Below are 13,709 nucleotides of genomic sequence, written 5' to 3' on the forward strand. Positions count from 1 at the left end.
ACCAGGAAGTTCCCAGGCATGTGGAGCTCCCCAGGAGCAGCAGTTTTCACCTGGAAGTTGTTGAGAGGAAGATGGATTTAGGAGTTGGGGCTGAAGTGACCCCAAAATCAGCAGCAAAGCAGTTTGGGACTGCAGAACTTCCTCAGCTGGGGGGGGGGTCCAACACAGCTGAGGAAATTCTGCTTCCCCCATGGATAAATCCCACCTCCTGCCTTTCCTGGCAGATGGAGAGGTGCCCACAGCCACCCCCAGGGAAGAGGTGTCAGAGTCAGAGCAGCTTCTGGGATCCCTCACAGCCAGGATCTGCTCTGGCAGCGTTTCAGGATAAGAACAACAACTCACAGGCTCAGAGGCAGCAGCGACACCACTGAGAATCCTGGGATCACCCAACAGAGGCCTGGGATCACCCAACTGCTGGACCCCTTCAGCTCCCAAAACTTCTCCCTCCACCAAAACACCAACTCCTCCAGAAGCACCACAGACAGCCCATGAAATGAAACAGCCTGGAGCGAACGAGGTGAACGTGATGTTTATGAACAATAAGCAGTTTCCCTCAGATGGGCTCCCAGGGCTTCCTGCAGCGCTGGCCCGGGTGGGAATCCTGAGCCATCGTGGGATAGTTCCCATTTTCCTTCCCACAATGCTACACAGAACCAAAACTTGCATTGAGAAAAACAATAACCCCCCACTCCCCCCCAGCAGGTCGCCCTGGAGCAGAAACAAGGTTTAAGTACAATCCAGATGATCCAACCGCAGCGGTATTGGCTTCATTTGACTGTATTTAAATAAAATTAAGCATTTAAAAAATTAACAGGCACTACAATTCCCTGGCAGTGCTGACACCGAGCCCAGCCCCACGAAGCTGTCCCCACCCTTCCTGGGCGATCTGGGGGTGTCACACAACACAAGAAGCCACAACATTTTCACGAAGCAACGTAACCAAAAGAATCCCAAGGCAGCTCCCAGCCGGAATCCGGCTCGCGGGGCCGAGGTCCAGGTGATCCCAGGGAGGAGACAGCCCAGGGGGTGGGAGCACAGGAACACGTGGCTGTCCCACTGCAGCCCCCAGGCTGGGCAGTCCTTGCAGGTCCCTGCAGCCCTCAGAGCTTCTTGAGCCGACTGTACATCTCCCTCTTGCTCTTCTCCCCGGCCCAGGTCCGGCTCTTGGTGCGGAACCTCTTCAGGTCCTCCTTGAAGTCCTTGTGGTGCATCGGGCGGTAGCTCTGGGGCTCGCAGAAGCTCTGGGGAAACAGGAGCTGGGGTCACCTCAGTGGCACCAGGGTGCTGATCCCTGATCCCAGCACCAGGAGCAAACAGGGACAGACCCCCCTTCCAGGCAGGAGCTGCATGGCAGACACACAGAGCCCAGGGAGATTCAGGTTACAGCCACCAAAACAAGGGCTTTGTGTACAGGGCTCTCATCCCAAATTTCCTGGCACAGAACACACGGGCTGAGCTGGTTGAGAGTTCACCTTGCAAGGCACAGACTGGGAGGATGTTCCTGCTCAGATGGTCAGAGCAGGGTGGCTGATCACGGCAAGGTCGTGCATTTAGGGAACAGTGATCACTGCGGGTCCCCTCCAGCCCCAGCATTCCACGATCCGTGTGCCTCGGGCCAGCTCCCGGCTCCCACCGAGCTGCCCTTGGCTGTCCCGTGCTGCCACCTTGAGGCCTCGGTGCCCTCTCCTCAGGACAGCCCCAACAAGGCCACGGGGACACCCCAAACCCCGGGGGTCCCTCAGCCCAGCAGATCTCAGGGGGAGACAAAACCCAGGCAGCACTGGCTGCCATCAGCTGCAGGGCTGGGAGAGCCAACATCCCTCAGGGAAGGAGCCAACAGCCCCATGGACAGGCCAGGCATCTCCCACCTCCCAGGGATGAGGAGCTGAGGCCTGTTTGTGTCACAGCACCAGGACAGAGCCCAGGAGTGCTGGGACCACGGAAATGCTGCAGGAGCCAAGGACAGGAGAAATCCCAGCCCCGAAGTGCTGGGAAGAGCTGGGGGGTGGGTTTTAGTTTCCTTGTCTCAATTAGAGGCTGCAAACTCCAAACTCAGGTTTTCAATTTTGCTGATTTAGGACTGTACAAGATCTCAGGTTTCCATTTATTATCCAGCAATTACTGTCAAGTCTTGTCTTCTCCCCTGCTCTGAGCAGGCTGAAATCCTTTCTCTGAGTGACAGTTTGTTCTAAAGGAGCAGAAACCACTTCTATTTTACTTGAGACAAGTGGAAAAGCCCTTCAGCTATGGCAGGAAGACAGCTCCAAGACATGAAACAGGCTGAGCTGCTCTGGGACCAGCCCAATGAAAGAGAGAGAGGAGAAAAGCCCCCCAACCAAACCACTCTGCCCCAAGGAGAAGTTTGAGTAGGAAGAAATTAATATTATCTATCTGTGTGTGATAGAGACCATAGAAAGGCTTGGTTTGGAGGACTTAAAAGATTTTGTTCCACACTGTGCCATGGGCAGGGACACCTTCCACTGTCCCCAGCCTGCTCCAAGCCCCTTCCCACCTGGCCTTGGACACTGCCAGGGATGAGAAATCCACATTACCCACCTGGCACCTCGAGAAGAAATCCTTGTAGCCCCCCTTGAGCACATAGAGCTCTGGGTAGTGCAGGTTGGGGTACTCATTGCTCAGCCTGTCCTGTTCCCTCACAAACCGGCACCTGCAGGGGGAAAACCCCGTGTTAAATCCCACATTGACCCAGGAACTCCCAAAGCTGCATCCCAAACCCTCGAAGGAGGAGCTGCCCATCAGGGAGAGCCTGAGCAGCCCCACAGCTCAGAGGCTTTTCCTTTCCCCTCTGAACACTGCAGTGCTCCAGCCCAGACCCAGCACAGCTCCTCACCCCTCAGGCTGTGCCAGCCCCTGCCAGAGGTGCCAACCACGCCGTGCCCAGCAAGTGGAGCCAGCCCAGCCCCTCCCAGTGCTCCCAGTGCAGTGGGAGCCCTGCCCAGGGAGAGGAGCTCACATGCGCGGGCCCCGCTCCGAGGAGAACTCGCAGTGGAACACCACGATGACGCGCTTGTCCTCCGACGGCTGGATGGGCTTCTTCAGCAGGAAATTCTGCACCTCCTCCTCCATGTGCAGGTTTATGGCACCCTGCAGGGCACAGTGCAAGCACTGAGTGCAGGGGAACACTCCCTTGGGGGCCAATGCCTCATCGGGGCTTGCTGGAGCAGCTCTGGAACCTTCTCCCAGCACAGCTCCAAACCCCACCAGGGCACCATGGACAATCTGGAACCTTCTCCCAGCACAGCTCCAAACCCCACCAGGACACCATGGACAGTCTGGAACTGGCTCTGTGTGATTCCTCAGCCAGGAATTCCTTCCCAATCTCCCATCCATCCCTGCCCTCTGGCAGTGGGAGCCATTCCCTGTGTCCTGTCCCTCCGTGCCTTGTCCCCAGTCCCTCTGCAGCTCTGCTGGAGCCCCTCCAGGCCCTGAGAGGAGCTCAAACACCACAAGGAGTCTGGGTGACCTGTTCCTGGCTCTGTTTTACACAGCCATTTTTCCTTTGAAGTCTGTCATTGAAATGAAGTTTAGCACTCCAATTTTAGCCTCCTGAGATATGAGGATGCTGGACACTGAGTGTCACATCCTCCTCAGGAACCTCTGTCACCCTGAGGGCCACAGGCCCCTCCTCTGCTTACAGAGAGCAGAATGTCCCCTCTTGTGAGGGAACAGCCCCTTTGTGGGCTCAGGGTCCAAACCCAGGCAGTGGGGGAGCATGACAGGATCCCAGAGGGGCCCCTCAGGAATAACATATCCACAGGGCCTTGGATAAAAATCAGCCCCACAGGGATCCCAGTGACCCCAGGCTGCAGCTTCACCTGCCCTGCTCTTATGGGGCCAACATACCTTAATGTGCCCCCCTTCATACTCATAGGGGTATCTACAGTCAATTATCACACACTGCTTGATGAAGCTCTCAAACTTCCCAGTCAGCACAGACACAATCTGAGAAAAAAGACCACAAAAAACCAGAATTCAGTTGTTTCAAGTTATTTTTGTGTTGTTCCCCAGCCCCCACTAAAGAGGTTTTCTGGCTCCCTTGGAGCACTCACCATTTCGGAGTCGATGTATTTTAAATCTTGATGTTTCCCATCGACAGTGTCAAATAAATAACTCTGGAAGAGACAGGATTGAGAAAATTCCAGCTGTGAGTCACATGGGTGACAGAACAGCATCCAGCAGTTCACTCTCTGACAGACACTCTGCTGGCCAGAACCTCTGCAGGAGTTTAAGCTCCTAAGAATGCTAAAATCAGGCACAGAATTTCGGTTTTGGCTCCTACACTAGAGGATTTCATAGGGCTTTAACCACAAATGGATCAGTTTGTGTCCAGCCTGGGCCACCCCCTTCTCACCAACAGCCTCTCCTGCTTGTTTGAATACCAAGGAATTGTTAAGGTTGGAAAAGACCTCCAAGACCAAGTCCAAAGAAGCAAGGCAGGTTTATGAGGGAACAGAAGAGCCTCTCTAAAGGGAAGTGTTTTTCTGGGCTGGTTTGAGACATCCCCACCAAGAGAGGCCCTTAAAACACTCCATTCAAACACTTGGCCATGGAATCTCTGGAATTACCTTGGAGAAGTCTCCAATAAGGTCCCTCTGGTCACTGTCCAAAATGCTCTCAATCTCTGCTGTGGAGGGCTGGGTCCTCACCAGCTTCAGGCTCTGCAGGACACAGGTCAGAGATGCTTGAGGACACACACATCCCGTTCCCTGCTTCCCACAGCTGACAGCTTGGAGTGCACTGCCAAGCCCTGAACTGCCCCCTCAGCTTCCCTGCTCGGGGCAGAGCTCAGGCTCAGCACGGTGGAATTGCTGCCCCAAAATCCACCTGGAAAAGCTCCCACCAACCTTCACAAACCAGACCCCAGCTCTGCATGTCCCCTCCTCAATTCTGTGTCACAAACTGGATGCTGAGCCACCAACCGTGGAGTCCTCAGAAGTTCCTGGCAGGCTTTTCCTCTTCTTGCTTTTCCCTGGGGAATTCTCCTCCTGGGACCTCTCCATCCTCTTCTGGGTGGTTCTTCCTGCAATGCTTGACATGGATGAAGAGCCAAACAGCCGGCACCGCTTGGCCTGCGAGGGAGGAGAGGAGGTGAGTTGTCCAGCAAAGGTTTATAAAAGAAAATAAACACAACTCAGGCTTTCAGATTATTCCAATCTTGGCCTCATTTAAGGCACCACCACTGCAGAGCAACAGGGGGCTGTTAATCTGAATTATCCAGGCTTTGCATTTCCAGTAACACTTGTTACTGGGGGAGCTTGGGGCAGCATAAGCAAGATAAAGAGCCAGCAAAATGCTCTACACATCAATTAGCAGCCAATTTATCAGCAGATTAAAGAGCTTTCTGCTGGAGCTCCTTTCCCAGTCTGTTATCAAAGCATCAGGTTACAGCATTCCAGGTGAGTCCCTGCAGAGTGGATTCCACATATGCCAAGATTCTGATAAGGGAAGTCAAGATCTTCTCACATTTATGAAGTGCAAGAAGAAATTCTATTCCTATAAACACCAATTGTTCCACACTGCCAGAGTCTGCCAGGTGAACAGCCCCAAGGGAATTGTGCAGGGGGTTATGCCAGGGCTTGTTCTGCTCTCAGGGATGCAGGGCACAGGGGGTGACAGTCCCTGTCCCTTGTGGAACACTCACCCTGCTGTCTGCTCTCAGGGATGCAGGGGACAGGGGGTGACAGTCCCTGTCCCTTGTGGCACACTCACCCTGCTGTCTGCTCTCCTCATGACCAGCGGCGCTGTCCAGAGGCTGGACACATCTGAGGGCATCTCCTCATCGTTCTGCAAGAGAGGGAAATCCTGCTCATCCCCACCACAGACACACTGCAGGTACAGCTCCTGCCTGCCCCAGCTGCACAGCCCAGCTGGAGCCAGCTCCAGAGCAGCTGCAGGGATTTAACTCCATCCCCAGTGCAATTCTTCAGGAAATAATGGAACTGGGCAGAAACGTGTTGGACAAGGTGAGTTTATCAATTCACTGACTGATTAACAAAGATGAGCCTCCAGGGCTTTCAGCATTTCAAACTCCCTTGGGTTTACAGTATTGTATCTAAGTGGCTCAAAGCAATCACCACCTCTGACTTTTTCAGCAAGTTTCTAAAGAAAAATGCCAACTGATTCCCTCAGTCCTCAAACTAAAAATAATTCACTTGTTCAGAGCCCAAGCAAATCCCACTGGCTGCACTGGGAAAGAGCAGTTATAAGATAAAGGCACCCCAGTGTGAGTTAGAAAAGATGATGAGAACTAATTAATCTCCTTGTGGGACATGTCCCTGCCCGTGTGAAGGGGACTGGAGCTGGATAAGCTTTAAGGTCCCTTCCAACCCAGAGCAGTCTGGGCCTCTGTGATTGCCAAAAACTCAGTCTGAGCACCCTGACTGCAGCCACAGCACACCAGACACATCAGGCAGAGCTGATCTGGGGATCTCCACCCCATCCCCTCTGCACACACCTTCAAGTCCTGGTCATCCAGCAGCTCCATGAAGCCATCATCATCCTCACTCTCCGAGGAGGGCAGGGAATGCTGCTGCAGGAAGGCTGCCCTGGAGCTCTCCTGTTCCCCAGAGGCTGTTTCCCCCACGGGCAGCTGAGGGGAGACAGAAGGAGTTTTAACAGCATTCCCTCTGCTCCCTGCAGGATGCTGCAGCCAAGGAGGGGCCACCAGGGCTCCCTGCACTCCAGGAACACCGTGGTCATCATCCCCAGCCCTGAGCTGCAGCACAGGCAGGGATCAGCAGGATTCTGGAAGGGCTGCTGGATCCAGGCAGCTGAGACAAGGCTTGGCCCCCCAGCTCTGGCTCTGTACAGTGGTTTTTCAGTTGCTTTTTTTTAAACAACAGGGTATGAACAAGGTAAATTTTCTCCCTGGATGTCACATCTGGACACAAAACCCAGCTGCATTTACAGAGTTTGGTTTGTTGTTCCAAATGCATCTGCCTGAACATTCAGTATCAGCTTTACTGATCATGTCATTCCAAACCAATGTCCAGGCTCCCTTCACTTACTGAGCAGAACCCCAGCTCTGTCCTGACTCATCTTTCCCAGAACAATGTTTCAAATTTCTCATGAGCCAAAGGTGAGAAGAATTATCTTATCTGGCAGGCAAAAAACTTATTTATCTGACATCACCACTTCAGAACCCTGATTTGGTTATTTTGATGGCAGAGAATTAGGTGAGAATTAGTTGAGAAGAACCAAGTACCTGGGCTGGAGATGAATTTTGCCTTGCTGCAGGAACACCCCTCCCATCACGGAAGCCACGAGAAGCTGGTTTGGTTGGCTTCTTGAACTCAAATGATTCCTGAAATAAAAAACAGCAAAAGGATCATTTTACCAAAATTACAAACTGTGCTCAGCTGCTTGGATCCTTTTATCTTTTCCATTTTGTTAAACTGCCTGACATTTTGGATTTAAGCTCCCTGCTGCCAACAGAATAGTCTGAAGGTGAATGTTTTCAAATTAAAGTTGTTACAGCAGTGCTTCACCTAACACAATCCAGCATTTATGCTCTTGGCATCACCTACAGGCTTCAGGGCTTCTCTATTCCTGTCAGCCAGTTCTCTGCAGAATAAATAAATCATTCTTGGAGGCACCAAGCACTGACACCTCATTGCCCACAGGATTCCCAGCAGCCAGGGCAGGCCCAGGACACTGAACCCCAGAGGAACCAGGGCTCCCCATGGCAGCAGTGGGACAGCCAGGGGTGACCTCCCCAGACCCCTCCTGGAGGCAGCTCCTGCCCAGAGCAAGCAGGGGAACAGATTTTCCTCTGCCACAGCCAGAAAGGAGCCAGGGTCAGCAGCACCAATGCAGAACTGGGCAAAGCCTTCCCCATTTTCATTAACCTGCCAACAGCTCTGATCAGGGCTGCAAGTTCCCTTCAGAAAAGCTGAGCTAAAGGTGGCTGTGCCTGAAGAACAGCCTGGCAGGCACCTGAATCCTTTCCCATCACATTCCCTGGGCAGGGATGTGCTAATCCAGCTGTCCCTCCCCTCCCACAGGCATCAGGAAACAGCACTCACATTTTCCTTATTTTCATCCTGATCCAAAGGCTGGAAAGCATCAGTGTCCAGAGAGTCAGAGTGGTTTCTCTTCAGAGCAGGGCTGGAGCCCAGCAGGCTTTGCTACAACACAGAAGGGACAGCTCAGGACTGTGCAGCAGTCCTTGCACAAGCACATTTCAAGCACTAAAGGGGTTAACAAAGGCTGGAAAGCCTCTGAATACAGATTTTGCCCACCCTGTGCAGGAATCCTCTGCTGACATCTTGGTACAGGGACCAAAACGCTTCAGTGCAGCAGAGATGGAGCCACACCACAGAAATTTCACACTAAATTAAGTGAGATTGGGAATTTACAAACTGCAGTTCTGACATTAAGCACCCCAGCAGCTGGTGTTGAAGCCAGAAAATTAACAAGTATTCAACTAAATGCATTCAACCAAAACCATGTTAAACCCTTTAACATGTATAAAACATCAATCCCACTCTCACTTACTGGCAGGGAATGGATTCTTCTGAAAGGTATTCGAAGGCTACAACAAAAAAGAACCAAAATTATTTCAACATTTTGCTTTAAAAGGCAGGGACATGAATAGAAATCACCCCCCAGTTCCATAATCTAAAAGAGACACCGAGGAAGAATTTAAAATAGAATTATACTTACTTCAGCCTGCTGGCTTTGATTGCTTTCTCAAACCTAAAAGCAAAAGATCACAGGTTGGACTTGAAGATCTTCGAGGTCTTTCCCAAATTAAATGTTTCTGTGGTTCTAAAGGCACAGACTTAAACCAAATGTTAAAAGGTGCAATTCAGCCAGCCCTTGGTGCAGCCCCAGGCTGCAGGTGGGTGCCAGTGCCATGTGGCTGGCACAACAGCCAGCTGAGAGGCAGCACTGCAGTGCCCTGGGCAGGGCCGAGCCCAGCATTCCAGCTCGGGAGCACAGGGAGAGGGGCAGCAGGGGAGCCCCAGGGCACTGTGCCAGCAGAGGAAAGCCCTGCCCAGGCCTCACCAGCCCGGGTTGGTGGGTTAACCACGCCAGGTTTCACACAGGGGCACTCACGTGTCCTCCACGGCGTCGTGGGAGCTCGCAGGGCCAGGAGAATCCAAAGCCAATCCTGCACAGGAGACACAGATTGCCCACTCATTTATACCCAGGGATATCACACATTTCCCACTCATTTATAGCCAGGGATATCACAGATTGCCCACTCATTTATAGCCAGGGATATCACAGATTTCCCACTCATTTATAGCCAGGGATATCACAGATTTCCCACTCATTTATAGCCAGGGATATCACAGATTTCCCACTCATTTATAGCCAGGGATATCACAGATTTCCCACTCATTTATAGCCAGGGATATCACAGATTTCCCACTCATTTATAGCCAGGGATATCACAGATTTCCCACTCATTTATAGCCAGGGATATCACAGATTTCCCACCCATTTATAGCCAGGGATATCACAGATTTCCCACTCATTTATAGCCAGGGATATCACAGATTTCCCACTCATTTATAGCCAGGGATACCACAGATTTCCCACTCATTTATAGCCAGGGATACCACAGATTTCCCACTCATTTATAGCCAGGGATACCACAGATTTCCCACTCATTTATAGCCAGGGATACCACAGATTTCCCACTCATTTATAGCCAGGGATATCACAGATTTCCCACTCATTTATAGCCAGGGATATCACAGATTTCCCACTCATTTATAGCCAGGGATATCACAGATTTCCCACTCATTTATAGCCAGGGATATCACAGATTTCCCACTCATTTATAGCCAGGGATATCACAGATTTCCCACTCATTTATAGCCAGGGATATCACAGATTTCCCACTCATTTATAGCCAGGGATATCACAGATTTCCCACTCATTTATAGCCAGGGATATCACAGATTTCCCACTCATTTATAGCCAGGGATATCACAGATTTCCCACTCATTTATAGCCAGGGATATCACAGATTTCCCACTCATTTATAGCCAGGGATACCACAGATTTCCCACTGATCCATACCCAGGGATATCACAGATTTCCCACTGATCCAGACCCAGGGATATCACAGATTTCCCACTCATTTATAGCCAGGGATATCACAGATTTCCCACTGATCCATACCCAGGGATATCACAGATTTCCCACTCATTTATAGCCAGGGATATCACAGATTTCCCACTCATCCATACCCAGGGATATCACAGATTTCCCACTGATCCATACCCAGGGATATCACAGATTTCCCACTAAGCCACACCCAGGGATATCACAGATTTCCCACTGATCCATACCCAGGAACTATCACACACTGCTACACATTTCCACAGAAAGACCCAGGAAATTCATGTGCAAAGTGCCACCTGCACTGACCTCAGTGCAGAATAAAAAAGAGTTACAGCCACTCCTCACCATGGGTTTGGCCGTGGATCATCAAGTGCCAGTGCTTGAGAATTTAAAAAAGCCCCCAAGCCCTGCCTGGGCTGTCACATGGAACACAGTGCTGGCACTCAGTACTCTGTTTATTCTCTCACACACACCTTAATAAACAATTCAGTCCTTTAGGGTTTTTTTAAAAGCCATGTTTTTAGTTATACCTGCAAAGAAATTTGGGGCTCATTCCCAAAAATAAGCAGTCAAAAGATCTGAATGTCCTGGGATTAACAGGAAGCACTTCAGAAGCACAAAGCAAGCCCAGCTTTACAGCCCCAGAGCATTTCAGACACATCCAGAGTCACTCCAGCACGGACTCCCGAGGAGCCACAGAAAGTGAGGATTTGGCAAGGCTGGTTGCTCTGTCCTGCTCCATGGTCTGTGAGCTGTACTTGTGCTTTAGCACTTCACAAAGTTCTTTTTTAGGCTGAAAGTGTCCTCAAAATGGGGCATAAATCCAGGTGGAAACAGTGATTTCCCTCAGCTGGAGCAATGAAGCACCAGAGGGAATCTACAAGTTATGGGGTGAGAGCTTATTTCATTTTCACAGACAGAACGACTCGAGTGAAAAACAGGAAATCCTCCCAGGAAGTAGCAGAACTGAGGGGTTTCAGATCATCAGCCAGCTCTGGGTGACAGGAGAACACAGGACAGAGCCACTCACTGGCACAGTTTGGGTTTCAAGAGAGAAAAAAGGAGGACTTGTTTTCCCTCCCTACTGCTCGCAGTCTCCAGGACAATTATAGCAAAAAAAAAAATTTAAAATAAATTATATATATCTATATCCACAGCCCAAGCCCTGAGCTGCAGAGGTTTCCTGGGGATTTTCCACCTGCCTCCCTCCTTCCAAGGGCCAGTTCTCTCTCCAAACCCCAGGTGCCACATAGAAGTGCATTGTTTTCCAATTCCTAATCAATGTTTGTTAATTGAGGCAGCCCCACCTGAGTCTGTGGACTCTGAAGAGGCTGATCTGTGCAATCCAGTTTTGGTTCCCATGTCTTGGTCCAGGTTTTCATGCTGCCTGGAAAGGAAAGTTTGGGATTTGCTTTAAAAGCAAGAAACACAACACTGCAGCTAGGTACAGCACAGGTGGGCATCACCTGGATTCCTCCCAGAGCCCAGTTATCCTTCCTGGAACTGCAATCCTCTTTGGCAGCCACCCCTTTAATTCAAGTTTTGCATCGAGAAAATTGCCGAAGTTCTAATTCAAACCCATTTTGCTAGATGGTTACCTCCCAAATTTTGTTTTTTCTGCTAAACCTCAGTGCTGAGAGAGAATAGAATAATATGGAGCGCCACATATATAAGGGAAAAGCTACTTGAGTGAGGCTCCAGCAAGTGGTTAATTAAAAAAAAAAAAAAAAAAAGAAAAAAAAAAGTAGCCAGGGCTCCAAATTCAAAGGGCTGAATAACTTCCAAGGGGGGCACTGCCCATGGTCTGCAGGAATCCCGGGAATCTGAAGGAAGGAAGGACCATAAAGCAGGTGGTGGCAGAAATGAGAATGACAGAAAATCAACAAATAAAACCCAGGAGGGTCATTGAGATCTGAGTGGGCCAGGACAAAACAGGAGCCCCACAAGGGAGGAGCTGTGGGAATAATGGGATTAGAGGAGTTCAGAGAGCAGCAAAATGGAGCAGCTGTGGCTGCAGTTTGGGGAACGGGAGCAGCTGCCAGCACAGGCTGCGGCACCTGGGCCACCGAGCAGAGAGCAGGAACGGGGCTGGGATGGACAGGGCAGTCAGGGGGACACGGGGGGGACACAAAGGGGTTCGTGGGACAGAGGGAAGGGCTCAGGAGGCAGGGGAAAGGTGTCCCAGAGCGGGGATCCATGCGGCATGAGGAGAGAACAGAGGGAAGCACCAGCAAAGGGACGGCGGACACCAAGGGACACATGGAGGGAGGGGTACAACTGAGGCCTCGTGGGTGGCCGTGGGGAGAAGAAACAGCTCCGGGAGGCGCCGTTTTTGGGGGAAGGGCTGGGAGAAGGGGTGCTGCAGGCCTGGGCTGGAGGGAGAGCAGCAGCATGAGCCCCCAGTGCTTCACTGCCGGGGGGGAGAAGGGCACCGAGAGAGCCCCGAGGCCTCCCCTGGGGCTGGGGGAAAGGAGAAGGAGGGACCCACGAGGCCTCGCTGGGGTTTTTGGGGGGTGAGGGCAGAGGAGCACCCCGAGGCCTTCCTTGGGGAATGGGGGGGACAGGGAAGGAAATGAGAGCTCTCCTGAGGGCAGGCAGGGCCGAGGAGGGAGCAGAGACATTCCGGAGGGCCTGGGGAAGGGGGTGGTAAACTGGGGCTTTGGGGCTTCACAGGGGCATGGAGACATCCCAGGGGAGTTTGGGTGGTTTTTTTTTTTGGTTGTTTTTTTTTTTTTTTTTTTGAGGGGCGGGCGGGAATTCCAAAAGGCTTCGCTGCGCGGGAGGGAATTACGGGGGTGGATGGGACGGCAGGAAAACGACTCCAGGCGGCCCTGGGGGTTTCACATATGGGGGAGCCTCCCTAGGCCTCGCTTCGGGTCCGGCAGGGGGAACAAAACGCTCTGGACAGGAGACAAAGTGCCCGGGAGGGCTCGGGGGGATGGCGGAAAGGAGAAAGAAGCTCTTTTGGAGCAGGAGGAAGAAGCGGGCGGTAAAGCCTCCAAATCTCACTTTTTGGGGGGATCAGGACACCGGCGAGAAAGAGGAGAATGCCCGGGCCCCGACTCACCCGCGCCCCAGCTGCTCCATAGTGAGGCGGAGGTCCGAGACAGGCGAGAGCTCATCCTGAAAGAGCGCCTTGACCACGGCGGGCGAGGCGGGGGACGCCGGCGAGAGAAGCAGGAGGCGGCGGCGGTGGGAAACGCTCGGGGTGGGATCCATCGGAGGGGGACCGGGAATCCAGCGCAGCCGTCCCGTCCCTGCCGACAGCGCGGCCGCCGCAGCGTTTTGACCCCAACCAGTACCCGTCGCCCGCTCCGAAGCTGGCGCCAAACCGCGGCTCAGCCAATCAGCGCGCGGAGCCCCGCGGGGGGCGGGTTGTTTTTTTTCAAACCTCCCCTCCCACCGCGCGCGCCCCGGCCAGTAGGAACGGCGGCGCCGCGGCCAGGCCCCGCCCACGGCGGTTGCTTGGCGTCTCTCTGGACCAATAGGGACGCGAGGAAGCGGGGGGGCGGGAATGCGCGCCAGTGCGGGGGGAGGACTACATTTCCCAGTGTCCCTAGCAGGCGCGCCGCGTTATCGCTCTCTGCGTTGCATGCTGGGGAATGTAG

At 52.5% G+C, this 13,709-nt stretch overlaps 1 protein-coding gene across 1 annotated transcript; it reads right to left on the minus strand.

The window, feature by feature from the left end:
* Positions 1-511: 511 nt before the first annotated feature.
* CDC25A (cell division cycle 25A) lies at positions 512-13,385 on the minus strand. Its single transcript, XM_063165173.1, has 16 exons — positions 13,169-13,385; positions 11,409-11,488; positions 9,082-9,136; positions 8,686-8,718; positions 8,518-8,554; positions 8,046-8,147; positions 7,226-7,324; positions 6,476-6,610; positions 5,731-5,805; positions 4,941-5,090; positions 4,587-4,679; positions 4,071-4,133; positions 3,865-3,963; positions 2,975-3,105; positions 2,557-2,668; positions 512-1,241 (listed from the first exon to the last, which is right to left on the minus strand). The coding sequence occupies exons 1-16, from the start codon at positions 13,318-13,320 to the stop codon at positions 1,101-1,103; spliced, it is 1,557 nt and encodes a 518-aa protein (XP_063021243.1). The 5' UTR covers positions 13,321-13,385; the 3' UTR covers positions 512-1,100.
* Positions 13,386-13,709: the final 324 nt, after the last annotated feature.

The sequence above is a fragment of the Melospiza melodia genome, chromosome 1 (genome assembly GCF_035770615.1).
Source record: "Melospiza melodia melodia isolate bMelMel2 chromosome 1, bMelMel2.pri, whole genome shotgun sequence".
In the NCBI taxonomy this organism is placed as follows: Eukaryota; Metazoa; Chordata; class Aves; order Passeriformes; family Passerellidae; genus Melospiza; species Melospiza melodia.

What these genes read in the sequence shown, in the direction of transcription:
- CDC25A (XM_063165173.1), bottom strand. Translation starts at nt 13,320, where the DNA reads ATGGATCCCACCCCGAGCGTTTCCCACCGCCGCCGCCTCCTGCTTCTC. An exon ending in ATGGAGCAGCTGGGGCGCGG is followed by an intron (nt 11,489 to 13,168) that starts GTGAGTCGGGGC and finishes TTTCCTTTCCAG; the next exon opens with GCAGCATGAAAACCTGGACC. An exon ending in AAAATTCATCTCCAGCCCAG is followed by an intron (nt 6,611 to 7,225) that starts GTACTTGGTTCT and finishes GTCTCCCCTCAG; the next exon opens with CTGCCCGTGGGGGAAACAGC.